Genomic DNA, 27,707 nt, shown 5'->3' with positions numbered 1-27,707 from the left:
TACGACACCAGCGTCTTCAAAGTCTTCAGAATGGATTATTGACAGTGGGTGTACAAATCACATGACTGGCAAAAGAAGCCTTCTTATGGACTCAACCTTACGTCCATCCGACAAGAGCCACATCACATTTGCTGACACTAGTAAAAGTAAGGTATTGGGTCTAGGTAGAGTTGCAATCTCAAAGGATCAACACATGGATAAAGTCATGCTTGTTGAATCCCTTGGCTTCAACTTAATGTCTGTCTCAATGCTTTGCGATTTGAACATGATCGTAATGTTTGGAAAATATCGTGAACTTAGTACCTGATAGTATCTTGGTTATGTATGTTTGATTGTAGATAGATGGCCCGTGCTGTTGTTCCATTGAATTTTAATGCGTTCCTTGAGAAAGCAAAGTTGAAAGATGATGGTAGCAATTACACGGACTGGGTCCGTAACTTGAGGATTATCCTCATTGCTGCACAGAAGAATTACGTCCTGGAAGCACCGCTGGGTGCCAGGCCTGCTGCTGGAGCAACACAGATGTTATGAACGTCTGGCAGAGCAAAGTTGATGACTACTTGATAGTTCAGTGTGCCATGCTTTACGGCTTAGAATCGGGACTTCAACGACGTTTTGAACGTCATGGAGCATATGAGATGTTCCAGGAGTTGAAGTTAATATTTCAAGCAAATGCCCGGATTGAGAGATATGAAGTCTCCAATAAGTTCTATAGCTGCAAGATGGAGGAGAACAGTTCTGTCAGTGAGCATATACTCAAAATGTCTGGGTATAATAATCATTTGATTCAGATGGGAGTTAATCTTCCAGATAATTGTGTCATTGACAGAATTCTCCAATCACTGCCACCAAGCTACAAGAGCTCCGTGATGAACTATAATATGCAAGGGATGAATAAGACTATTCCCGAGCTCTTCGCAATGCTGAAAGCTGCGGAGGTAGAAATCAAAAAGGAGCATCAAGTGTTGATGGTCAATAAGACCACTAGTTTCAAGAAAAAGGGCAAAGGGAAGAAGAAGGGGAACTTCAAGAAGAACAGCAAGCAAGTTGCCGCTCAAGAGAAGAAACCCAAGTCTGGACCTAAGCCTGAAACTGAGTGCTTCTACTGCAAGCAGACTGGTCACTGGAAGCGGAACTGCCCCAAGTATTTGGCGGATAAGAAGGATGGCAAGGTGAACAAAGGTATATGTGATATACATGTTATTGATGTGTACCTTACTAGAGCTCGCAGTAGCACCTGGGTATTTGATACTGGTTCTGTTGCTAATATTTGCAACTCAAAACAGGGACTACAGATTAAGCGAACACTCGCAAAGGACGAGGTGACGATGCGCGTAGGAAATGGTTCCAAAGTCGATGTGATCGCGGTCGGCACACTACCTCTACATCTACCTTCGGGATTAGTATTAGACCTAAATAATTGTTATTTGGTGCCAGCGTTGAGCATGAACATTATATCTGGATCTTGTTTAATGCGAGACGGTTATTCATTTAAATCAGAGAATAATGGTTGTTCTATTTATATGAGTAATATCTTTTATGGTCATGCACCTTTGAAGAGTGGTCTATTTTTGATGAATCTCGATGGTAGTAACACACATATTCATAATGTTGAAGCCAAAAGATGCAGAGTTGATAATGATAGTGCAACTTATTTGTGGCACTGCCGTTTAGGTCATATCGGTATAAAGCGCATGAAGAAACTCCATACTGATGGACTTTTGGAACCACTTGATTATGAATCACTTGGTACTTGCGAACCGTGCCTCATGGGCAAGATGACTAAAACACCGTTCTCCGGTACTATGGAGAGAGCAACAGATGTATGTGGTCCGATGAATATTGAGGCTCGTGGCGGATATCGTTATTTTCTCACCTTCACAGATGACTTAAGCAGATATGGGTATATCTACTTAATGAAACATAAGTCTGAAACATTTGAAAAGTTCAAAGAATTTCAGAGTGAAGTTGAAAATCATCGTAACAAGAAAATTAAGTTTCTACGATCTGATCGTGGAGGAGAATATTTGAGTTACGAGTTTGGTGTACATTTGAAACAAAGCGGAATAGTTTCGCAACTCACGCCACCCAGAACACCACAGCGTAATGGTGTGTTCGGACGTCGTAATCGTACTTTACTAGATATGGTGTGATCTATGATGTCTCTTACTGATTTACCGCTATCGTTTTGGGGTTATGCTTTAGAGACGGCCGCATTCACGTTAAATAGGGCACCATCAAAATCCGTTGAGACGACGCCTTATGAACTATGGTTTGGCAAGAAACCAAAGTTGTCGTTTCTTAAAGTTTGGGGCTGCGATGCTTATGTGAAAAGCTTCAACCTGATAAGCTCGAACCCAAATCGGAGAAATGTGTCTTCATAGGATACCCAAAGGAGACTGTTGGGTACACCTTCTATCACAGATCCGAAGGCAAGACATTCGTTGCTAAGAATGGATCCTTTCTAGAGAAGGAGTTTCTCTCAAAAGAAGTGAGTGGGAGGAAAGTAGAACTTGACGAGGTAACTGTACCTGCTCCCTTATTGGAAAGTAGTACATCACAGGAACCTGTTTCTGCGACACCTACACCAATTAGTGAGGAAGCTAATGATAATGATCATGAAGCTTCAGAACAAGATACTACTGAACCTCGTAGATCAACCAGAGTAAGATCCACGCCAGAGTGGTACGGTAATCCTGTTCTGGAAATCATGCTACTAGATCATGATGAACCTACGAACTATGAAGAAGCGATGGTGAGCCCAGATTCCGTAAAATGGCTTGAAGCCATGAAATCTGAGATGGGATCCATGTATGAGAACAAAGTATGGACTTAGGTTGACTTGCCCGTTGATCGGCAAGCAATTGAGAATAAATGGATCTTCAAGAAGAAGACTGATGCTGACGGTAATATTACTGTCTACAAAGCTTGACTTGTCGCAAAAGGTTTTTGACAAGTTCAAGGGGTTGACTACGATGAGACCTTCTCAACTGTAGCGATGCTTAAGTCTGTCCAAATCATGTTAGCAATTGCCGCATTTTATGATTATGAAATTTGGCAAATGGATGTCAAAACTGCATTCCTGAATGGATTTCTGGAAGAAGAGTTGTATATGATGCAACCGGAAGGTTTTGTCGATCCAAAGGGAGCTAAAAAAGTGTGCAAGCTCCAGCGATCCATTTATGGACTGGTGCAAGCCTCTCGGAGTTGGAATAAATGCTTTGATAGTGTGATCAAAGCATTTGGTTTTATACAGACTTTCGGAGAAGCCTGTATTTACAAGAAAGTGAGTGGGAGCTCTGTAGCATTTCTGATATTATATGTGGATGACATATTACTAATTGGAAATGATATAGAATTTCTGGATAGCATAAAGGGATACTTGAATAAGAGTTTTTCAATGAAAGACCTCGGTGAAGCTGCTTACATATTAGGCATAAAGATCTATAGAGATAGATCAAGACGCTTAATTGGACTTTCACAAATCACATACCTTGACAAGATTTTGAAGAAGTTCAAAATGGATCAAGCAAAGAAAGGGTTCTTGCCTGTGTTACAAGGTGTGAAGTTGAGTCAGACTCAATGCCCGACCACTGCAGAAGATAGAGAGAAAATGAAAGATGTTCCCTATGCTTCAGCCATAGGCTCTATCATGTATGCAATGCTGTGTACCAGACCTGATGTGTGCCTTGTTATAAGTCTAGCAGGGAGGTACCAAAGTAATCCAGGAGTGGATCACTGGACAGCGGTCAAGAACATCCTGAAGTACCTGAAAAGGACTAAGGATATGTTTCTCGTATATGGAGGTGACAAAGAGCTCATCGTAAACGGTTACGTTGATGCAAGCTTTGACACTGATCCGGATGATTCTAAATCGCAAACCGGATACATGTTTACATTAGACGGTGGAGCTGTCAGTTGGTGCAGTTCTAAACAAAGCGTCGTGGCGGGATCTACATGTGAAGCGGAGTACATAGCTGCTTCGGAAGCAGCAAACGAAGGAGTCTGGATGAAGGAGTTCATATCCGATCTAGGTGTCATACCTAGTGCATCGGGTCCAATGAAAATCTTTTGTGACAATACTGGTGCAATTGCCTTAACGAAGGAATCCAGATTTCACAAAAGAACCAAACACATCAAAAGACGCTTCAATTCCATCCGGGATCTAGTCCAGGTGGGAGACATAGAGATTTGCAAGATACATACGGAGCTGAATGTAGCAGACCCGTTAACTAAGCCTCTTCCACGAGCAAAACATGATCAGCACCATAGCTCCATGGGTGTTAGAATCATTACTGTGTAATCTAGATTATTGACTCTAGTGCAAGTGGGAGACTGAAGGAAATATGCCCTAGAGGCAATAATAAAAGTTATTATTTATTTCCTTATATCATGATAAAAGTTTATTATTCATGCTAGAATTGTATTAACCGGAAACATAATACATGTGTGAATACATAGACAAACAGAGTGTCACTAGTATGCCTCTACTTGACTAGCTCGTTAATCAAAGATGGTTATGTTTCCTAACCATGGACAAAGAGTTGTCATTTGATTAACGGGATCACATCATTAGTAGAATGATCTGATTGACATGACCCATTCCATTAGCTTAGCACACGATCGTTTAGTATGTTTCTATTGCTTTCTTCATGACTTATACATGTTCCTATGACTATGAGATTATGTAACTCCCGTATGCCGGAGGAACACTTTGTGTGCTACCAAACGTCACAACGTAACTGGGTGATTATAAAGGTGCTCTACAGGTGCCTCCAAAGGTACATTGTTGGGTTGACGTATTTCGAGATTAGGATTTGTCACTCCGATCGTCGGAGAGGTATCTATGGGCCCTCTCGGTAATGCACATCACTTAAGCCTTGCAAGCATTGCAACTAATGAGTTAGTTGTGGGATGATGTATTACGGAACGAGTAAAGAGACTTGCCGGTAACGAGATTGAACTAGGTATTGGATACCGACGATCGAATCTCGGGCAAGTAACATACCGATGACAAAGGGAACAACGTATGTTGTTATGCGATCTGACCGATAAAAGATCTTCGTAGAATATGTAGGAACCAATATGAGCATCCAGGTTCCGCTATTGGTTATTGACCGGAGACGTGTCTCGGTCATGTCTACATTGTTCTCGAACCCGTAGGGTCCGCACGCTTAAGGTTACGATGACAGTTATATTATGAGTTTATGCATTTTGATGTAACGAAGTTTGTTCGGAGTCCCGGATGTGATCACGGACATGACGGGGAGTCTCGAAATGGTCGAGACATAAAGATTGATATATTGGAAGCCTATATTTGGATATTGGAAGTGTTCCGGGTGAAATCGGGATTTTACCGGAAAACCGGGAGGTTACCGGAACCCCCCGGGAGGTACATGGGCCTTAATGGGCCTTAGTGGAAGAAGAGGAGAGGCGGCCAGGGCTGGGCCGCGCGCCCCTCCCCCCTAGTCCGAATAGGACAAGGAGAGAGGGGGCTGGTGCCCCCCTCCTTCTCTCTCTCTCCGTTCCCACCTCGCGAATCCTATTCCAACTAGGATTGGGGGAGAAGTCCTACTCTCGGAGGGAGTAGGACTCCTCCTGGCGCGCCCTATGATGGCCGGCCGGCCTCCCCCTCTTGAACCTTTATATACGGAGGCAGGGGCACCCCTAGAGACACAAGTTGATCCACGTGATCATATTCTTAGCCGTGTGCGGTGCCCCCTTCCACCATAGTCCTCGATAATATTGTAGCGGTGCTTAGGCGAAGCCCTGCGACAGTAGTACATCAAGATCGTCACCATGCCGTCGTGCTGACGGAACTCTTCCCCGACACTTTGCTGGATCGGAGTCCGGGGATCATCATCGAGCTGAACGTGTGCTAGAACTCGGAGGTGCCGTAGTTTCAGTGCTTGATCGGTCGGGCCGTGGAGACGTACGACTACATCAACCAAACACTTCCGTTGTCGATCTACAAGGGTACGTAGATCACACTCTCCCCTCTCGTTGCTATGCATCACCATGATCTTGCGTGTCCGTAGGAAAAATTTGAAATTACTGCGTTCCCCAACACTAGGTTCCCAGTGAAACACTGATTATGATCTGACAGAGATGCTGATGGATGGAAGGAAAAGGGACAACTCAGGTTTTTACAAGGAATGCTTAATTTCTGGATGCCGGAGCTTATGGATGCACGGAAATGGCATCATATTTTACAACAAGACCAAAAATCTAGCATATTGCATTGCCTGTTTTAAGGAGCAGTTTGGCATCATTATCAAGAAGGAAAAACCAAGTCTGGAAGAAGGAATGCAATCATGGCTAGATTACTTGTGAACTAGATCCTTAATGTAACCCCTGGTATAAAACCATGTATATGTTCCATCCATATTAATGATAAAGAGTTACAGTGGGAGTTTTCCCCACTGTGTTTGCTCAAAAGAAAATGCATATCGCCGGAAGGCCTAAAATAAATGGTGTCAAATCTAGTACTTGAATTCTGGTAGGCTAGGGATACCACTTTCCTTTTAAGAGTAACTCTAACAGATACCCTATATCGCGGTACTGTAAAATCAATTTACAGGTCACCATAAACTGTTTTCGGTATGAAATTGGGCCTGCCAGAACAGATACCGCAAAACTGTACTACAAAAAATCCCCCCGCTTGCTCCAGCGACTGTTGGAAATATGCCCTAGAGGCAATAATATTTGTATTATTATATTTCCATATTCATAGTTAAGAGTTTATATTTCATGTTATAACTGTTATGATCCTGGAATATGCGATTCAGTGGAAAACTCATATGCACGTGTGGAATGATAAACTGTTAACAATAGGTTCCAAGTCTCACCTCTAAGACTAGCTCAAGTGTTATTGGTGATCACTTTTTTGGATCTTATGATATCATTAAGTGTAATGATAGTCCTAAAACAGATTGGGGTTATGACATTGGAAGAACGATCATATTGAATCGACCCAATCTTGTATGTTATACTTTGTGAGTATATCGTCTGAAATCATCTATTATAGCACAGAGCGTTAGCATGTGTTTTGGTTCCTCAGACCATTAGAGTGTCTCGGTCACTTCCTACTAGACGGTGGGCTTTGGGGTTGCTCAAGCGTCATCTGTAACAAGGTGATCATAACAACAACTTTTAGGCTCACCAGAAAGTTGGACAAGTGATCGGATAGCTCAAGAGTGGGATTTTCTGCTCCGACAATGGAGAGATATTCTTAGGGCCCTCTCGGTGTAACGGCATTCATCATCGTCTGGCCAGACACAGGTGACTACGTCACGGGGATGCCGGAACACGCCAATGAGAAAGAAGAACAAAAACCGGTAACGGGTGCAACAGTATAGTGAGCATGGTGATGACTCGGGAGGATACCGATGCACACCGAGTTTTGTAAAGTATCGCGAAGCAAAGGGAACATCATCGCGAAGCAAAGGGAACATCACATGATAACCAAAGGTTCACTCGAATATCATTCATATAATCATAGGGATCGATATGGATGTCCACGGTTCCGCTATCGTCATTGAACGAAGGGGTTTCGTTCATGTCCATGATTACCGAACCTATGGGGTCACAAGCTTAAGATAATCACGATCTGCTGAGTGTTAGTGGTACTGGAGTAGTGAGAATATATTTATGAAATTGTTTCATCAATATCCAGAATAGTTCCGAGAGGTTCTAGAAGCGTTTCGGGGTCACCGGAAGGGTTTCAGTGAATATCGGGTATTACTGATAAATATATATAGGTGCAAAATGTTTCCAGAGATGTTAAATTATATATAATGGTCTGAAAATATTTAGAACATTTTATATTTAATTTAAATATCAATGGGCCTAAAAAGACCAAGAGATGGAAGGTAACTTGGGCCACAAGGGCCCCTTGGTGGCTGCCCTCTCCCTCCCCTCCAACCTATATATACCGGGGATTTTGCTCTATAGTACACACAAGTTTTGGAGCCTCCTCTATTTGATCTAGTTCTAATCTTAGTTGGCCCTAGTTGACTAGAGCTAGCTCTAGCCATCTCTAATTCTCATAATTAGAAGCCTCGTGTGGTTCTAATCTCCTTCCTCTAATTCTCTAGCGGTGATTAGCTCTGGACGGTGAAGTGCCGCCGGATCGTGAAGACCGTACGCTTTCAACCAAATAGAGAGATTGTGCTTTCGGTCTTCCGTTCGAGGGCGGTTCGCGGGATCGCCATTGATGTTTGAGAGACTCCAAGTATGATCTACACCGACTCGTCTACCTCCGCTGCACTCCGAAGTCGGTAATGATGGTTGATCCAAACCCGATATGCATCTTCATATTGTTCCTAGGCTTTTGTTGGATAATTTTTTTTATTTTCTACTATGTTTCCCAAACAGGACGCTCCTCCGCTTGCTCTGGCGACCCTCTGGCGAGGCTCCGGCGGTCGCTAACCGGCGATGCTCCGACGACGGTCCTGCCGGGCTCCTACGCTTGCTCCGGTGATGCTTTCAACGACCGCTGTTGAGCTCCGCTGCTTCGGCGACGCTTCGGTGGCCGCTACCGAGCTCTTTCGCCTGCTCCGGTGATGCTCCGACTGTCACTGCCGAGCCCCGCTACTCCGGCGACGCTCCGGCGGCCGCTGCCAAGCTCATCTGCTTGCCCGGGCGACGTTCCTACTACCTACTCCGACGTTGAATATTTTACGGTTCACCTCAAAAATTGGCTCGAAAACTGCAGATATAGGGTATGTGGTAGATAATATGCGGTGACCTGCAATTTCTTTTAACGAGATGTGCTATTTTACGGGATCTTTTTTTTGAACACAGTACAGACGCAAGCGCTTATATACACGCGCATACACTCACCACATGAACGCACACACGCACACCGTACCCTTATGAGCACCTCCGAAAAACTGAGCTGGCATATCATCTTGAGCACCAGGACTTGAGCCCTGATGGGCTAGGGATACCACAGTCCCTCTGACCATCCAACCACAGGTTGGTCTTTCTGTGTGTTCTTTTACTAGAATCGTAGATTTGAGCACTCTCTAGCCAACTAACCCTTGGATAATCCTGGATCGTTATGTGCAACAATCCTAAGAACCAAGTATTTCCATGAAGGCGATTTGATGAGCGCAATACTAAAAAGGGCTCCTCTTGTACTTGGCAAAGCATTATGGCGGGAGTGGATTCTCTTGTCTGTTATACTTTGTGACTATATCGTCTGAAATCATCTGTTAGCACGAAGTGTTAGCATGTGTTTTGGTTCCTCAGACCATTAGAGTGTCTCGGTCACTTCCTACCAGACAGTGGGCTTTGGGGTTGCTCAAACGTCATCTGTAACAAGATGATCATAACGACAACTTTTAGGCTCACCGAAAAGTTTGACAAATGACCGGATAGCTCAAGAGTGGGATTTTCTGCTCCGACGATGGAGAGATATTCTTAGGGCCCTCTCGGTGTGACGGCATTCATCATCGTCTGGCCAGACACATGTGACTACATCACGGGGATGCCGGAACACGCCAATGAGAAAGAAGAACAAAAACCGATAACGAGAGCAACAATATAGTGAGCATGGTGATGACTCAGGAGGATACTGATGCACACCGAGTCTTGTAAAGTATCGCGAAGGTTAAATTTTTTATTTGGCGGACGCTTCACGGGATTCTACCGTGTCGCGTTACATTGGCCAACAGACATATAAAACTCATCCAAGCTGCCCAACATGTTTGGATGGACCAGAGGACACGAAACATATATTATTTCTGTGCCAGAAGACAAAAAAAGTGTGGGAATATTTGGGGCTGTATGAAGTGGTAAAGAAAAGCCTGCGTCATTGTGGTGCAGGAGAGGCCGTCCTTAAATTCTTACTCCTTATGCATGATCATGAACTACTCATCTTGGGCTTCTGAAATGCAGGGGAACTAATCGCTATAGCTGCTTGGTATTTATGGTGGAATAGACAGACACTAGTCCATGAGGGTAAGTCTCAGGAGGCGTCCCAAACCTCGACGGGGATTCGGGCTATAATAGTGAATTATGTAAATGTCCACTCTCCTAAAGCAAAGAGAAAGAATGAAGGATGGTGCAGACCTCCCATGGGGGTTGTCAAGTTGAATGTGGATGCTTTTTTTTATCATGATCAGCTTAGGGGCACAACGGGTGCTGTTATTAGAAGGAGACTTCATAGTAGGTGGTAACTGGAAGATTTAGTATTGTGCGGATGCTTTGATAGTGGAGGTGTTAGCATTCAGGTTTGGTCTGGAGGTGTTAGCATTCAGGTTTGGTCTACTGCTGACACAAAAGACAGGCTGCAATCGTCTCATTATCAATTTTGATAATATGAAAGCCATCGACACAATGAAAAACCGAGGATAGTCTGCGGGAGCGGCGGCTGCAATTTTCGAGGATTGTTTTTTATGGCCTCTGATTTTCCTCAAATCACTTTTAAACATTTGTAATAGAGAAGCGAATCAAGTAGCACATGAGTTTGCTAGGTTAGCAAAATGTTCTATGACTATGGATTGAATAGAGGAGCCCATGGAAAATCTTGTAACTCTTCTGATAGACGATGTAACCATTATTTTAAATAGTAAAGTTCAAGTTGTTTTTCAAAAAAAAAAACCACAGTTTGGTTCTCTATTCTTTGCTTTGGTGAGGAATGACTCGAGCATAGAGGCACCTGTTCCTGCTTCTCTCCCTGCTCACGCAGAGCTGGTGTCCAGCCGCCGCCGGGTGCCCTCCGAGGCCGTCGACCGGAAGGCACTGCGCCGGGCTAAGCCGGGAGGCGAGGCTGCCTGTTGAACCTTCGAACCAGGCCGGCCTCGCCGTGGGCGATGGCTCGCTCGCCGGGGACGGGGGCGATGTGCCCCGATTGCCTGGAGCGGCGCATCCGATCCGACCTCGCTGGTTCCGGACTCTCCTTCGTCCACGGCGTCTCCGACTCCCCGCTCCCCTTTGCCTCCTCCGCTGTCGTCCAGGTCCGTCGCCACTCCGTCTCCTAATTTCTCGTTATTCTCCTGTCCTGGATAATACGGTCTCTGAAGCTCGCGCCCAGTTCGAGCCACCTGCTCTTTCCGATAAACATTTTAGCCAATCACCTTTATGTGTGCGTTTTAGTTCATTTTTGAGAAGCATGCTAAAGCCCTGTCCATGTAAGCTTGTAGAAGAGTTAATTATTGTACTTTAGGCATAATTCATGTGTTCTCTTCACTGCAGATGGCATCTGATGGACCCGACCAATGTATTGGGAGGTAAGCCTAGGCATTCTTGGTTTACTGTCATTTTCTCCATTTGATTTGGATATGAATCATACTGTAAGATCAGAATGTACATCCTATTAACTTGTTATGAAAACACAACTTTATACCTTAGTTAGATCGAGAGGGTAATTAAAATATGTACTTCTCTACATTTTTAAGTAATGGGTTTCTCTAAACTTGTAACCACACCAATACAAGTAGGTACTTGTCAATTGACGTATCCAACTGTAGTGATTCTACTTTTGATCTAATCAAAGCTACTGCGAACGTTTCTGTTGTACATTGGATTTTTTTTAGGAGGAGATACTGAGAATTAATGCCAGATACATGGAATAAATTTGTGTACTATGAAACGAAGTCTTGACAGTGTTGACAAGCCTTACAGTTTTGGAAACAAGAATAATGAGAAATTATATTCAATGGAAAGTAGTTGCAAAACTAGCCAACTTAATCATATGGATAATGTCATACTTTAACCATATGGATAGTGTCGTACTTTAGTCATATATGTAATCCCAGTAAACACTCATAAAACAAAGCAATAGCTAAAGCAAATTAACATTAGCACCTCCATGCAGTCCGTGCTTATCAGAGGTAGTGCTGTCGGATGTGATCTATTCTCGTGTCACATCGCTTTCTTTCTTCTCCCGCCATTTTCTTCACTACTACCGCTTCTACACATAAATCAAAGAAGCATTGTGGAATAGTGGCATTTCGTTAGTGGCTAAAATATTATTAGTGAAAGGGTTGCGGCAAAACCGGCAAACTCAACTATCAGTTTCCCCTTTCTTATAATTTGTTATTTTTATTTGTTAAAAAGTGACAAATATGTATCTTGCAGCCAGAAGACCTGTGGTTATTTTGTGTTGGTGGTACTAAATGGTGGTAAGACATATGTGGATACAAAAAAATGGTAAAGCTTCTTATCAAGTGTATTATGTACATCTCCAAAAGGCTTCTATGTTCAAGATATTACATGCTCCACATTTTTCATCCCTGCAGTGAAAACAACCCATTGGAGCAATCACTCATATTTAAAGATGATAATCATTGTGCTGTGCAAGCAGATTCCTCTCCTGGTATTGAACATATTGGAGATCTTCAAAGTTCTTCTAGCTCGAATAATCAGCAACTAATTGTAAACATAATCACCAAGTTAACTCCTGTTTACTATCTGGGCAGAGTCTCCACTACAGAAATTAGAGATCTTATGGCAAGTTATATGAATTTATCCATTGAACAGGATGTGATTGATTCACTAAATCTGTTGTGTGAAAACACCATCAGTGGACCAGCTGGTTTAGGTTTTCTCAGTTTTGTTGGATTTTCAGCATTTGATGATATACATCCTTCTGGGCTTGTGAGACACCCCAACATCTTACCTGTGTTAGGTGTTGTAGAATCATCTGATTGTTGCTACATGTTTCAACCAAAGGCTCCATACACTTTGGAGAACATCATGCACTACAGCCAAGAGGCATTGTGCTCAGATTGGCACATCAGATTTTTCATCTACCAAATAATGTCTGCATTGTCATATCTTCATGATTTTGGAGTTCATCACGGCAATCTGAAACCATCAACCATCTTGATGTCAGATTCTCTATGGCCTTATCTCAGCATAAGTGATATATCTCATGTTAAACAGAACTGGGGTTTTGGGGGACCTGAAGGTTCAACACCTAATTCATGCTGTGCTGAGGAGGATTGTTCTTCAAGATCAATTTTTGCTAGTTTCAATCTTCCATCATCCTTAGATTGGTCTTCTCACTTCAAACGATGGTGGACGGGTGAGTTGAGCAATTATGAGTACCTTCTTGTCTTGAACAAGTTAGCTGGTAGGAGATGGGGTGATCCAGCTTTTCATCCGGTGATGCCTTGGGTAATAGATTTCACAGTGAGGCCTGACGAAAATTCTGACATTGGCTGGAGAGACCTCACCAAAAGTAAATGGCGGTTGGCAAAGGGCGATGAACAATTGGATTTTACTTACTCATCATCTGATGTTCCATATCATGTTTCTGATGAGTGTCTCTCAGAGCTAGCAGTTTGCAGTTACAAAGCAAGAAGGCTATCAAAGTCCATCTTGAGGTCAGCTGTCCGCTCTGTCTACGAGCCCAACGAATACCCATCTAGTATGCAAAGGCTTTATCAATGGACTCCAGATGAATGCATCCCAGAGTTCTATAGCGATCCTTGGATTTTTGTCTCTCTTCATTCTGAAATGAGTAATTTGGCTTTGCCTTCCTGGGTGACCTCTTCGGAGGAATTCATTTGTCTTCACAGGGATGCCTTGGAGAGTGACCGAGTCTCACAACAACTGCATCATTGGATTGATATAACCTTTGGCTATAAACTTGCTGGAGAGGCATCTGTTGAAGCTAAGAATGTCATGTTGCCTCCCAGTGATCCATCAAGGCCTAAATCAATTGGGCGACGGCAACTTTTTACAAAGCCACATCCTAAGCGTCTTATTAGCACACCTCACTCAGCCTACCACAATAAAGTGGAATCTTGTGCAAGATGCCAAGGAAAAGGAAGTAACTCAACTACTGATCTATTGTTAAATGACTGTAATTCCCCAAATATGTTTTCACAAGTTGACTATTTGGAAGAGTTTGAACAAGCAACATTATTTATGGAGCTTCAACACCATTTGAATCCAATATACAGTTACTCTAACACTGCTGCTTCTTGTTGTTCATCAGTCAAATATCCCAAGAGCCAATTTTCAGATCAGGAGGTATTGCAACCTGATAGTGTATTATCGGTGGTGCCTGATTTTGATTTTGGCTCCTATCTTGAATGCTTTGAGTCTGATGATAGTTCTTTTATTGGTTATCAAGAGCTGTTGCGCTGGAAGCAAAGGTCTTGTTCTGTTATTGAGCATCATGCAAATGATATATTTTCAATAGGGTGCATGTTAGCAGAAATCTATCTGCACAGACCACTTTTTGATGCTTCCTTGCTAGCTGCATATAAAGAAACTGGTATGCTGCCAGGAGCACTCCATGAATTGCCTGTTCATGTCCGTTTGCTTGTTGAGTCATGCATCCAAAGGCAATGGAAAAGGTAACTTAAATAATTATGTCTGATGTTTATATTTGTAGTTTAATACCCTGCACATTGGTGATGTTTTTCTTAAATTTACAAGCAGAAACTGTTTGAATGTTTTTGAATTTTGTGATCTCTTGCAGGAGGCCGTGTTCAAAGCATCTTCTGGAGTCACCATATTTTCCTCCATCAGTTCGATCCGCATATATGTTTCTTGCTCCACTTCAACTTCTGTGTACATCTGGAGACCACCTGAAGTATGTTACTAAGCTTGCAAGTGCAGGGACACTTAAAGCCATGGGAGAATTTGCTGCTGAAGTGTGTGCACCTTACTGCCTACCTTTTGTTTCATCATCTGGGTTGGATGTTGACACCGAGTCTTGCTTGCGTCTGCTTAAAGAGTTTTTGAAGTGCTTGAGTGTCCAAGCAGCTAAGAAACATATTCTGCCCATCATTCAGAAAATCTTACAGGCCGGTTAAGACACATCAGTGGGGAAATTTATCTTATATTTTCTTTCATTTCAAGGTTCTGGTCTTTGCATATGTGTCTTTGTTCTGATGAGTCATTTCTGCTGGTTGTTGCTACAGGCACCAGAATATTCCCATCTGAAGGTTTCTCTCCTTCAAGATTCTTTTGTCCGAGAGTTATGGAAAAAATTGGGAAAACGAACCTATATTGAGAAGGTGCATCCGTTGGTCATAGCAAACTTACACAATTCACCTAACAAGATCACTGCATCTTCTGCATCCATTGTTTTAATTGGTTCAAGTGAGGAACTAGGAATACCAATCACTGTTCATCAGGCAAGTCTCAGTGAACACATTGTCTTGGTGTACTGCACTGACACCATCCTTCACTGATTAATGTGTCCATTTTATGCAGACAGTTTTACCACTAATCCACTCTTTCGGCAAAGGTTTATGTGATGATGGAATTGAAACTTTGGTCAGGATAGGTATCCCAGTTAACACTGTCTCCTTGTGGTGAAAATGTTTGTTCTTTGGTCGGTGCTTGACGTTATTCATAATAGGTGGACTTCTTGGGGAAAGTTTTATTGTCAAGCAAATTCTCCCCTTGCTGAGGAATGTTATACTTTTTTGTATCGACTCCTCCAAGGTGACTAAGCCAGAACCACAGCAGAGTTGGAACTCTTTTGCTCTGATTGATGGCTTATCTGCGTTGGAAGGCCTTGTATCAGTTCTTCCTGTTAAGGCAGTTCTCAGGGAGCTTCTCCAGGTATTTTAGTGAAAAAAACTAAGTTTGGTGAATAAATATAATCATTGGTGAAAATGGATATATTTTGAGTTCTGTTAGAGCTTTGCTAAATTGGAACATATATTTTCAAAAGTGAGCACAAATCAAATTCCGATATAACTCTACTTTAAGCACAACTTTGATGACTACCAGATACCAATCATCATATCTTAATTACACTTTTTTGGGGGGTTTCATGTACAAGTCAATATGATATAAAAAAATTATAGCAAGAATTCAGCACATTACAATATTTAAATGAACTTGCACACGATGTCCCACCATTGATAAATTTGAATTCAGGTTTATAAATGCATCATTTTGTTAGTTTAAATTTAGATGCTAATTCCTCTTTCATTTTATTGAATTATATTATTACTTTCTATAGATAATGACCTGGCCATGAAATTCTTACGTTTAAATTGGCATATATGTCAAATTAAATGTGTACTTACTCCTACCTTGACCGCATTTACAGGACCAAGTCTGTCTTCATATAAAGATTCTTATGCTGATCCATTTGGACCTTGATGTGATTCAGGCAATAACTCTTCACTGACAAAGTGACATGATTTTCTTGTACTAGTTCTCTCTCAATAACACTCCTTCAAATTCATTTGATCGAGTTAATTTGCTTGCTTTCTATTAATTAGGTGGCAGCTACTGCATTTGTTGACCTTTGTCTACGAATTGGACCAGATAATACCGTCATACATGTTTTGCCACATCTAAAAGAGCTTTTTGCTGAATTGGCCTTTTTTCAAGACTCTTCTGCTGTTAGCCTTCCTACAAAAGGGTTAAAAATCTCAGAAAGAAACAAAAGTGAGACGATTAAAATGGAATCTAGAGTTGATCTCGTGTAAGTAGAAACATGTATGTTTCTGTTGTTACGTTGTTTGGTATAAGTAATTATACACGCTTCATTATATTTACTTATTGAAGGTAGCTGTTGTAGGTTGTTGCTATATCCTTTCTTGGCATCACTTGTTGGAATAGAGAAGATCCGTGAATACTGCTCTACATGGTTTCTATTGGAGCAGTCTCTTCAAAGGTTGTACAATTGGAAGGTATGTGAAAAGCTGCCTTGGTTCCTATTGACCGGTGAGATTTGTGTTTTCCTTCTTATTTGACTAGCTGTGCTTTCTTTCAGTTTGAGCCTTCCAGTAAATGTTCTATAAGTGGTGAAAACATGAAAACTCAAAGGTTTCAGCCTGGCAATGACACCTCGTCTGAGGTTGTTCCAACAGACCTTTTTAATGGGGCAGGGTCGTCTGTGTCTCAATCTCAAATCCCTAAAACTGGTTGGATGGCAGCTTCCAAGCACAGATTTAGGCTCGAGCATGGGTCATCTAGTGACAATTTGTCTGCATCAACTTCTGGAAATCAGCCGTGGTTTTGGTTCCCTTCTCCTGACAGTAGTTGGGGCGTACCAGATCTTCTTGGACGCAGTAGCGGTTTGAAGGATGAACTTCCATGGAAGATCGAAGCTTCAGTCCTTTACTCAGCCCGTGCACACCCTGGGGCTCTGCGGTCATTAGAAGTCCATGATGATGAGTGCACGATTTTTACTGGGGGAGTTGGACCTGGTTTTAAAGGAAGTATACAGCGTTGGGAGTTGGCCAACATGAATTGCACATCTGGATATTACGGGCATGAAGAGGTCAGTTTCTCTTGCTACCTTCATATGACTTTCTTTTTTGCTATTATTGTTGGATGGTTCTTATTTTCTGAATGAAACACAGTTTGTATAGACCATGTAGTGATGTTTAGCTTAGTGTCTGAAATATGGTGCTCTGATCGTTTAGTGGTTATGTTTGCTGTGATGAAACAATAAATCACTATAGGGTAATATCACTGAGAGGACGGTGTTCTTTCAGTAAATGCCGATTGATTTCTAGCTCAACTGTTCTAATAGTATTAGATTCTATACCATATATTGGATTGCTTGATCTTGCTTGCATTTCTTCTGCGTTTGAACTCATTGATGTACTCTTTGTAAGTTAATTTCACCCCCTAGATATAGCGCTTTATCAATACATTCCAACAGTTCATTTTCTGATATTTTATTTACATAGGTTGTCAATTCCATCTGTATCCTGTCAATTACTGGAAAAGTAGCTTCTTGTGATGGCACGATTCATATTTGGAATGGGCAGACAGGAAAGCTCATAGCAGCTCATACCGAGTCATCAACAAGCTTTCCGCCGCAAACTGCATCTGTTGAACAGGCAAACATGCTTAATCAGGACGCGCTCTCAGGTGGAATATTGTCGAATGCATTTCGTGGTAGCTTGTATACGACCATGCATTACATGGCATCTGAAGATAAACTTGTTGCTGGCATGGGAAATGGATCTATCAGGTATACACTTTGTCATCTGTTTGTTGGATTTGGTCATTTTATTATGTTTCTAACTTACGTTGAAAATATACTGAAAATATACTTCCTACTATTCTACTGGGTAAGTGTATGGGTGATCACTGCCGTTCCACTTCATTATTTATGTTCACAATTTTGACTATGTTTGGTAGTGACATCTGAAACAAAATAGGGAGAATATCTACTTCACTTAACCAGGGCATTGTTATGTGAGCTTGGAAGCATTGTTAGTTTTTGTTGTTAGAATCAGTAATGCAAGTTAGAACATATTTCTTTCTCGCTGCAACTCACTGTTATTTCACTGTTATTTCACTGTGTTTCTACCTCACTACCGAAGAATTTGTCCACTATTGAACTGCACATTGATTGAGTTAAAATGCAGATTTATTGATATCTCTCGGGATCAGAAGCTGCATTTATGGAAGAGCGATTCGGCTGAAATCTCCTTCTCATCACTCGTGTCAGCTATTTGCTCGTCTGGCTCAGACAAGCCGAGGAATGGAAGCCTATTGGCTTCATCATCCTGGATTGCAGCAGGTCTAAGCTCTGGTTATTGTCGATTACTTGACGAGCGTAGTGGAAAAATCATTGCAGTTTGGCGAGCACATGATGGTCACATTACGAAGGTATGCCATCCATCATAGGGCAAAACCATGAGCAATTGTTATTCTGGCATCTGATGGGTTCCTTTTTATTTGCGCATAAAGTTGGCATCACCAGAGGACCACTTGATTGCATCTAGCTCCCTTGACAAGACTCTTCGAATTTGGGATCTAAGAAGGTATTATTCTTTGACTGCAACAATTCATTGGTTGTATTACCTATTTTGGTATGACATGTTCTCCATTCTCTTATTGTATTACTGCAGTATACAATATTTTCTTGCACTATTTGTGTTCTCAAACTTTCTTGATACATGACTATCTTGTTTGGGCCATAGTGATAGTGATAAGATTATGTTATATCACACTGAATCCACAATTTCATAGAAGCAGCAGTTTGATTCTCAACTTTGGATATACGCATATATCTTATTGCTTATGATTTGTTTCCAGTTTAAATTTTTTTTAGTTTCTTAAAGTCTTGTGCGCAATGTGACAGGAACCTATCAGTCCAGTCAAACATTTTCAGAAGCCATTCAGATGGCATCTTTGACTTCTCTGTTTGGGGTCAAGACCTGGTATCAGTGTCAAGAAACAAAATTGCACTTACTTCCCTATCGAGACCAACAAGTGAGGTATGTACTTTCTCCTCTTGACCACATTCACCACCACGCTCTTTTGCAAACTTTACTATTTGGAGCAGCAGTGCAGCCTCTTTTGGAATTTCACATACCATATGAATTGCAAGTCCACTCTGTTCCTGCCGAAGTAACTGTTGGTACATTTTGTGAAAAAAAAAATCCATGCAGATCGGACATCAGCAGCTCGTACTTCAGAACTTATATTCGACTGACAGAGGAGTAAAATATAAAAACATGTCTGTTCTTTCGGCTATTTCTGTGCTTCCTTTGTCAAGATTGTTTGTCGTTGGAACAGAAGATGGTTTTCTCAAAATCTGCCACTAGATGGTTCCAGTAGTGGTAATCATCTTTCCCTTGTATCGACTCAAATATTTTAGCAGTGCCTCTCTCATTTCTAAAATTTTAGTGGTGCCTTGCTCATAGTTTTTGTTTACTTCAATTCGCCAGCAGACACTACAGGTTACAGGATACATATGTAGCCAAATTTACTGTTGTAAAATTCATGGCTGAGTATAAGCTTCAAGTTTTGTCTAATCTTTTCCCTTGCAATTATGCAATAACACATCGCTATATATTACTTGAACTTTCTAGCTTTGTTGTTCTAGTGAAGCCGAAGCTTGTAGCTCTCACTCTTTGCTCTAGTTTGTTGCACCGTATGGTTTTGCTTGCCCGGTTTTGGACACAATGTATCCAAATTGTAGTTGGCAAAACCTGATCAACGCTAGGAAAACTTGTCAGTATGTATCACATACATTTGTTGTACTGGACTCTGGAGTCTGGATCACTCTTCTAATAAATCATTTCTTGTTAACCGTGAAGCCATCTTCTACCCCTTGAGTTGAGATCTGTTCTGAAACCTGCCTGTCCTTTATTGGAGAAATGTTACAGTGTTGTCTGTCGATTTCCTATTGGTTTGTTCTGCCACAAAGCTGAGGATGCCTTGAATTTGCTGCAGACGTACCTGACATGGATCATGGGAGCTTAAATGTGGGTAGTTGGGTAGTTGTGGAGGAAGAGTAAATTGGAGCTTGGTTCCTGTTACAGTCGTGATATGAATGCTCTCGTTTACTGCAGTCTGAGGCCTTGCAACCCTCGGTATGCGCACCCAGGCCACTGTACACCCAGCATCAGATATGAACATAAGTTCAGTATGTCAAGTCTTAGCTTTATGAATTATGATCTTAACTCAAGCTAGAAGTACACCAACAGAGTAAACATGTATGGTCCCATGGAGATCTGCGGTCCATGTTTTGGTTTGACCGTAGCCAAAACCTTTGGAGCCACTGGCATAGCTACGCTCACTGGCAGGTGGGTCCTGCCGCAAAGAAACACAAGTTAGGCCCACCTTTCAGTTTCAGTCACAGCCACCGCAACGATCATGCACAGTACACTACACTAGCGGTTATAAAAGAGGGGGATGTGCAACTTGCTCTTGGCCAAACCAGATGGTCGGCAAGCAAAAGCAGTAGCAACAATGGAGAGACGTAACGGCGTCAGCGCGAGCCTTGTTCTTGGCCTCCTGCTCGCCACCACCGTTGCTTGCCATGGTGCAAGGGACATCCCAGCAACTGAGCCCGAGTCCTACCGTCCCCAGAACGTCTTTGGGTTCGGTGGTTTCTACCCTGGCCCGTCGGTCAACTGGGTGTTTCCGGGGCCAAACGGCGTCACGCCACAGGTAGGCTTCGGCGGGATGCCGGGCTCTAGCTCCTTCCCTGGCACTGGTGGCTCGTCCGGCAGCAGTGGCGTGGTCGGCATTCATGGTGCTGCCAATCCCTGATCGTGTTGTTGTCTGTCTTGGTGTCTTGATGTTTAAGCTTTTGCTCTTGAGAGCTACGCAGGTGCAGCATTCTACCGTGGTGGTAGAGAGTAAGCTTCTTGCTTGCTCTAGTTTAGCAGTATTGTGTTATGGCTTATGTGTTGTGTGTTGTTTTCAAGTGATCTGTGTCCCGTGTCTTTGTAAAAGACTTGTTCTTGGTTGTTATTTAACCTTGTGTACTTCTTAGAGGTTGTATTGCTGTCGTGGGTTCGAAGTCCCATTGCTGTAACTTTGATTTGGAGAGTGAGGATTTGAACCCATGAGCTGGATCACCACAACCTTGTCCTGTGTTCCGTGTCTCGTCTCTTTAAGTATTTCCGTCATTCTTCTCAGTGTGCTTTCAGTTTATTATGTTGTTGATTAAATGCATTTCCATATCTTTGTTCTTGTTTATTTTCTGTGACCATTCATAGGTTGGTTCAACTTGCGGCATCATCTTTAGTTATGGACATTGGTTAAGCACCTGGAAGACTACAGCCAGCCAGTTATAATTGATAATTGTTGCTCAGTGATAGGTCCCAGCTTGTTTAGAATATTCGAACTTTTTTGCGTCAAGTTTATGGCCTTTTCCCCTCCTTTTCCTTATGAATGGCTGGTTCTCTTATCTACTACAAATGCCGAGAGGTTGTAATGGGAACCGTTGAAGATCTTCCAAGTAAACTAACCACTACTTGTACTTACATCATTTTCTTTGTTGAGATGCTAGTCTTCCTGTTTGATATATGCACTGATTATATCACACTCATGTTCATGTAGCTAAAAGTCTAAAAGTACCTCTGTAATTGCTAGTGGCCCTTGATGCTAATTTCTTTGAATGTGAATATGATGTCTCATTTGGGCCTGAACGAAGTATAAGAAGGGCAAGTCAGCTTTTAGCATTTAAGCCGATTAGTTTCCATTACTAGTTCTCTTCAAGAAAAATGCTCCCGATATTAGTTTAACTACTACTAAATATTTCTTGAGATGACAATTCAGTTGCCATTTATTAGCATAAATTTAAGAGTCCAAATAGAGGGGCATCTGTTTCTTGTGCCCAAAACAAAGCCGAAAATACGGCGGTGAATGTCATTGTCAGATTAGGAGTAGTTCTTGAAGAATCCCGCTTGTATGAAAACTGGAGATAGTCAAGACTGGAGCTCAAAGCTGAAGAAAATAGGTTGTAAACAACTTTGACCACAGCTATAGAATAAAACTCAGCATTATGTGCACATGTTTGGGCTCAAAGTTTCCGAGAGCTATGACCAGAATATCATTATCTGGAATTGACGGCATTGATGTTGCCCTCCTTTTGCTTATTGTCATACCTAATTAGCAGCAAGGATCTCAAAGACTTGTGATATTTCTATGGACCTGCAATCTTATTCACATTGAGGTTGATGTGAATAAAGCCAGTAGTTTTCATCTGTTTACCGGAGGTGATTGGTTAATGTAGCTACCGGGCGGTAACCGAAAATACCGCATGGTAACCAAAACCTGATTCCGACGCGCAACATTGTAAAAAGAACTTTTATCTGGCATTATTACAAGAAAACTAAACAGACAGAACAAAGCAGAAAACTGGACAATTTTTTCTTTTCCTTGAGTTGTTCTATATGTCTGTTTTTCTTTTATTCTTGTCAAAGCAATGACCTAAGCATAGCGTTTATCGAGTTACTAGAGACCAGTCCACAACTGCCACTAGCTTGTCGCTAGTTCAGTGAATTCACCAGAGTCGGGGTCATTGTTAAGCTCAAGACCAGTACAACCTTTGTTTATGACCCTGCAGCTGAGCCGTATCTTAACCATGGACTTAACAAACTTGCTCTTCCATCTCTTCTCGCTTTTGACAGACTCGTCAACCGATGCTCCCAGATTTGAGTTTGTGAGCAATGCCTGGTCTGACGTGAACAGGCCTAGGTTGTTTGTCAGACCCACATAATACTTGTTGTCAAGCATCGTCGGGGACTCGGGGTAAGATCAACCTGGCAGTAAAACAATCATTATAGACATAGATACTAGACTAGATGCATACCATAAGGCCCGAAAGGAAAATGTCTGAGATCTAGCGATAGTTCTGAACACCATCATACCTGACTGGTGTTGCTGAAGCCATATAGGATCTTTGTAAGGACAAGCAATGCGAGACGCCTATGGTGTGCGCACGAGAGAGGATGACCATGTCCTGAGCTGTGAGGTCCTTCAGGTGAAGTCGCCAACCAGCTCAGAAGCTGTTGAGAGTGGTGACTAGTGAGGGTAGGTTGTTGAGGGCATTCTGGTCAGTGGACGTCCTGCCGTCGCGGCGCCCAGCAGGCACCTTGTAAGTAACATTTCCTCCTAGCGTGATGCTGTCGTGGGCGGCGAAGGCAAGGATGTCCACGCATGAGACTGTCTTGGGGCATTGGGCTTTGATGGCCTTCTTTGCAGTTTCAGTTACCTCGAACCCACGGAGGCTGGGTTTGTTGGGAATGACGTCTTTCTCAGAAGTTTTGTTTGCCGTCGAGTCAATTCGGATTCAGGACTGAGCCATCACAAACCTGTTAGCATATGGTAATTGTGTTTTATAACAGTAGATCACCTCGCAAATATTTGTTTGAGTATGAACGTGGGCATTAGATTTGATGATAGACATATATGCTGGTTGCTCTTTTGCATTTTGTTAACATGCATGTTTCTTGTTGGTATATACAAAAGCAGTGTTGACTGATCAATATTGCATATTGCATATCAGCTTTATCTTTTTGGGCCATATGCTGGCTAAATGCAAATTTGCATACAAATTGAGACTTTAACGAGAATGCGTGCCACAAACCAATCTTTGCCTGTGTGTTGGGAGTTTTTGACAGATCAAATACCCTTACCTCCGCGATGGGTCTGAGGTGCTTTGGTGGCAGCACGAACTAGTCAACGATAGAAATAATTATCAGCCTGCAGTTGCGGCTAGCTTGAAAATAATACTTACACGATCGCTTTATGCTATGTGCTTATGTTGATTATAAAGGATGGTACCGTCTTTTCTGCTATGAGAAAGGTGTTTGTAACTCATATTTGTTGTAGTTTCTACGTTGTGCATATGTGACAACAAATAGATGTTCCTGAGTACTTTACTCTAGCTTCTACGTATGTGGCATGCTGCAGAATCGATACTTTTCCTGCAGTTCATAATTCAACTAGGGGTGCAAAGAAGGAATCCTATTGGTTGTTACCGTGAACATACATACAACTCATGCTTACCTTATGTTGATTGTGCAGGTATAGGAAAGTATATGCCGTCTACATGCCTTGACAAAACAGTTGTGGAAGCGCAGGCGACACCAGTGATTGTTCTTGAAGGTTGCAGGTGACTGCCTGCTTTACCAGGTTCTCTGCTGATGGGCAGCTCTTGCTGTAGAATCCGACTTCCAGGCCGGCGCCTACAGCGGCAATGCGGAAAAGGGCAAGGGCGGCGACTGCCGAGGTGAAGAGCAGGCACTTCATGGAAAGGGAGCTCATTTCAGTTGCTTGTGTCTCATGGGTTTATATAGCAGACCAGGGTGGTTTTGCGGTCGAAATGGAAGGGCATGTCTGTCAACAGGGGTGTAAAAGCTCGGTGCTGCACAAGTGGTGTCATTTGCTTGCTTCTCTGCTTTGTGGCCATATCGACATGCTCCCTGACCCTGAGTTCGTGTTTGGTTTATGACTTTGTAAGTTGTAACCTAGTCTATTTACAGAGGTATTGGATGGCGCTAAATCTCGGTTGGTTTGCTTCGGTTGTAAAAGCTCGGTGCCTGTTGCAGGACCAGAGTAGAGATCCGGTTCAGCTCAAGATCGTGTGTAAACGGAAAGTGAGGCGAAGCCGACCGGTCTCGCGTCTACAAGGAAAAAAACAGCTTCTTCTATTTAACCTGCTGATCTCCAACACCACATAATTCACAGGAACGGGAACGGCCTTGGCAACGTCAGCTTAGCGCCACCGCCCAGTTACCCTAGCGTGCAAGCGAGGCGAAGCCGTGCCGAGTCCCCTGATTTCCCCTTCGTTTCGCAGAGAAAAATAATAATTTGCTTCAACGTCGGCTGTCAGTTTGTCCACGGGGTCAGTTTCCATGAAGTTGCGCTCCAACATGATAATTTGCTTCAATCAAGATTATAAAACCAGCAGACAACGGTAGAGTTGGTTTGCAGTTTTGCTACACACGCACCGATGGCTCGGTGGCCGCCGGGCTTCCCCGGCTTCTCCCTCCCCCCGCCGGCGTGGCCATACCGTCCTTCCATGCCGCCGCCGCCGCCGCCGTCCGGCGGTTCGTCTCAAGGCAGGACCGTCGCCGGCACCTTCGGCGGCCTCGTCGCCTGCCTGCTCGTTGGCCTCGCCGTGTGCAGCCTCTGCAAGAGGCGTCGCAGCAGCCGCGCACGCGCCGCGGCAGCGGCTCCGACGCAGAGCCTGCCGGAGAGCGGCGGCGTGCGGCAGCTTCACCGGGCATGCGCCGCCAGCCCGACGGCCGGGCTCCCGGCGTTCACGTACAGCCTGTCGGTGAAGCACAACGTGGCGGGCGGAGGGGAGGAGGCAGCGACGTGCTCGGTGTGCCTCGGCGCGCTGCAGGTCGGCGAGACGGTGCGGCTGCTGCCGGCGTGCCTGCACCTGTACCACGCCGAGTGCATCGACCCGTGGCTGGACGCGCACTCGACGTGCCCGCTCTGCCGCTCCGACACCGACCCGGCCGCTGTCTAGCTAGATGCACATTTTGACGGGTGTTAGTTTGCTGGATTGATTTTGCTTGCTGTATATATTCAAAAATACGTCTACTCAGTTGTCTGGGCAACATAAGACAGGAATCTTCAAATGATGCATCTGTCCTATTTGCAAGTATTTGTGGACGTCCTCAGGGTCATTTGGTCTCCAATGTCTTGTCTTGAAGATCTCACTCTCCCGGCTTTGTCTTTGTGGAAACCTTCGAATTATACGGTTCCCCAGTAGAACTGTTGAGATCGTCCGCAATGGCTTCGCCCAACCATATGAAAGGGGACCTTTATAAATGTCACACGTACGATACAAACACATGGCAACTTTGAACGTTTTTTATAATAAATACAGTGACGCGAGGATGGCAATTTTAGTTGTCAAGCATGGCAACTTCCTTTTCAAATGACAAGTTTTAGTATTTTTTAGTTAGTTTTTTCTTTTCGGATGGTAGTTTTATTTAGTTGTAAAAAACGCCATGACCGGAGTGCTTCGTGCCACAAGTGTGACACTTATCATTTGGGCTGAAATAAGGATCATGTGTGTGTCATTATGTAGAAGGGATGCAATTTTCGCTTCTAATTGGACTTGGGTATGTCCGTAGTTCACCTACACTCGCACCTTTCCTCCAGCCTGAGCGAAGCCCATGACATAGACAGCAGCAGTGCCACGACGTCGCTTGGTATCGTGCCGCGATTTCCCTTCCATTAAACGCGCATTTGACAATGAATCGGCAATCAATTAACTAACCCCTTTGACCACAGGCTTGCAAGTAGGAGTGGTTGATTTTATCCGCTTATAATTCTTCCCCGACAGAGTCTGCTTATACTGCTTAAACCATACCACAAGCAACAGTTGCGCACGACGAGCATCAGTGGCTCAATCGCCCCCGGGCTTCGTCCCCATTGTCACCTCTCCCCCTCCACCGCGGTGGCCATTCCATCCTTCACTACCGCCGCCGCCGTCCAATGCTAGGCCATCGTCTACCCAAGGCAGGATACTGGCCGGCCTCCTCATCGGCGTCGTGGCGTGCTTGATCGTGTTCACCGCCGTGTGCACCCTCTGCAGGGAGTACCGCGACCGCCGCGCTCGAGCCGCGGCCGCCGCTTGGCGGTGGCCCGTGCCGGAACGCAATGGCGTGCGCGTCGTTGGCGAGCGGCAGCTTGGCCGGGCCTACGCCGCCAGCCCCACGGCCGGCCTCCCGGCGTTCACGTACAGCCCGTCCGTGAAGCGCAACATGACGGGCGGCGGGGAGGAGGAGGCGGCGACGTGCTCGGTGTGCCTCGGCGCGCTGCAGCTCGGCGAGACGGTGCGGCTGCTGCCGGCGTGCCTGCACATGTACCACGCGGAGTGCATCGACCCCTGGCTGGACGCGCACTCGACGTGCCCGGTCTGCCGCTCCGACACCGGCCCGGCCGCGGGCGTCGGCCGGCCACCGTCTGTTTAGGTTTTTCCGTGGAGAGGTGTATGGTGCGTGCTGCTTTAGATATTCGTGTACCAGTTTGTCTAATTCACATCTAGATGTTTTTTAAGGATGTCACATCTAACCTTCCACAAGTATATAATGCATCAACAAGAAACAAAAAAAAACTAGAACAAAAAAAATAGACCACAAACAGAGTGAAAATCAGGTTAGATGTGACATAACTATGTCACATCTAGATGTGTCCTAAAGAGACCCTTCGTGTACTATACACGCTGTACATATTTGGCTTCCTTGCATGTAAAAATGGTATATTTTGCTTATTTGTTACTCCCTTCATCCTACAATATAAAACGTTTTTGCAAGCTGTAGTGAAACAAATTCACAAATTAGCTTGAACATTTTTCTTACAATATACTCCTTCAGTTCTCAAATATAAGTCTTTATAGAAATTTCAACAAGTGACTACATTCGAAGCAGAATGAGTGAATTTACACTCTAAAATATGTATACATACATTCATATGTTGTATTTCATTTGAAATGTCTATAAATACTTATATTTAGGAATGGAGGGACCAAGGGAGTATTAAAATCCTCT

The 27,707-nt window shown here is 43.5% G+C and overlaps 3 protein-coding genes across 8 annotated transcripts; all 3 read left to right on the top strand.

Annotated features, from left to right (window-relative positions):
- Positions 1 to 10,636: 10,636 nt before the first annotated feature.
- LOC123147905 (protein GFS12) lies at positions 10,637 to 24,700 on the top strand. Of its 6 annotated transcripts, XR_006473548.1 has the most exons (19): positions 10,637 to 10,964; positions 11,203 to 11,237; positions 12,088 to 12,159; positions 12,249 to 14,318; positions 14,444 to 14,771; positions 14,889 to 15,104; positions 15,184 to 15,256; positions 15,332 to 15,537; positions 16,034 to 16,096; positions 16,209 to 16,414; positions 16,502 to 16,622; positions 16,706 to 17,215; positions 17,631 to 17,917; positions 18,318 to 18,561; positions 18,643 to 18,716; positions 19,037 to 19,172; positions 19,347 to 19,517; positions 21,408 to 21,649; positions 24,223 to 24,700. XR_006473548.1 is itself a non-coding variant. In XM_044567228.1 (18 exons), exons 1-17 carry the CDS (start codon positions 10,821 to 10,823, stop codon positions 19,500 to 19,502), a joined length of 4,932 nt encoding a protein of 1,643 aa, XP_044423163.1. In that variant the 5' UTR covers positions 10,637 to 10,820; the 3' UTR covers positions 19,503 to 19,517; positions 24,223 to 24,700. The 6 variants fall into 6 exon arrangements, 5 of the variants coding, with proteins under 5 accessions (XP_044423163.1, XP_044423160.1, XP_044423162.1 ...); XM_044567228.1 differs by lacking the exon at positions 21,408 to 21,649 and having other exon boundaries at positions 16,511 to 16,622; XM_044567225.1 differs by lacking the exon at positions 21,408 to 21,649.
- LOC123147906 (uncharacterized) lies at positions 20,345 to 21,272 on the top strand. The gene has a single exon (XM_044567232.1). It carries the CDS (start codon positions 20,596 to 20,598, stop codon positions 20,953 to 20,955), a length of 360 nt encoding a protein of 119 aa, XP_044423167.1. The 5' UTR covers positions 20,345 to 20,595; the 3' UTR covers positions 20,956 to 21,272.
- A 1,547-nt stretch (positions 24,701 to 26,247) lies between the features above and the next one.
- On the top strand, positions 26,248 to 27,283 carry LOC123153435 (RING-H2 finger protein ATL43-like). The gene is made up of 2 exons (XM_044572560.1): positions 26,248 to 26,276; positions 26,540 to 27,283. The coding sequence occupies exons 1-2, from the start codon at positions 26,248 to 26,250 to the stop codon at positions 27,129 to 27,131; spliced, it is 621 nt and encodes a 206-aa protein (XP_044428495.1). The 3' UTR covers positions 27,132 to 27,283.
- The last annotated feature ends 424 nt before the right edge of the window (positions 27,284 to 27,707 follow it).

This window comes from Triticum aestivum, chromosome 7A (assembly GCF_018294505.1).
Source record: "Triticum aestivum cultivar Chinese Spring chromosome 7A, IWGSC CS RefSeq v2.1, whole genome shotgun sequence".
Classification (NCBI taxonomy): domain Eukaryota; kingdom Viridiplantae; phylum Streptophyta; class Magnoliopsida; order Poales; family Poaceae; genus Triticum; species Triticum aestivum.
This window is presented reverse-complemented; position numbering and strand designations above follow the sequence as displayed.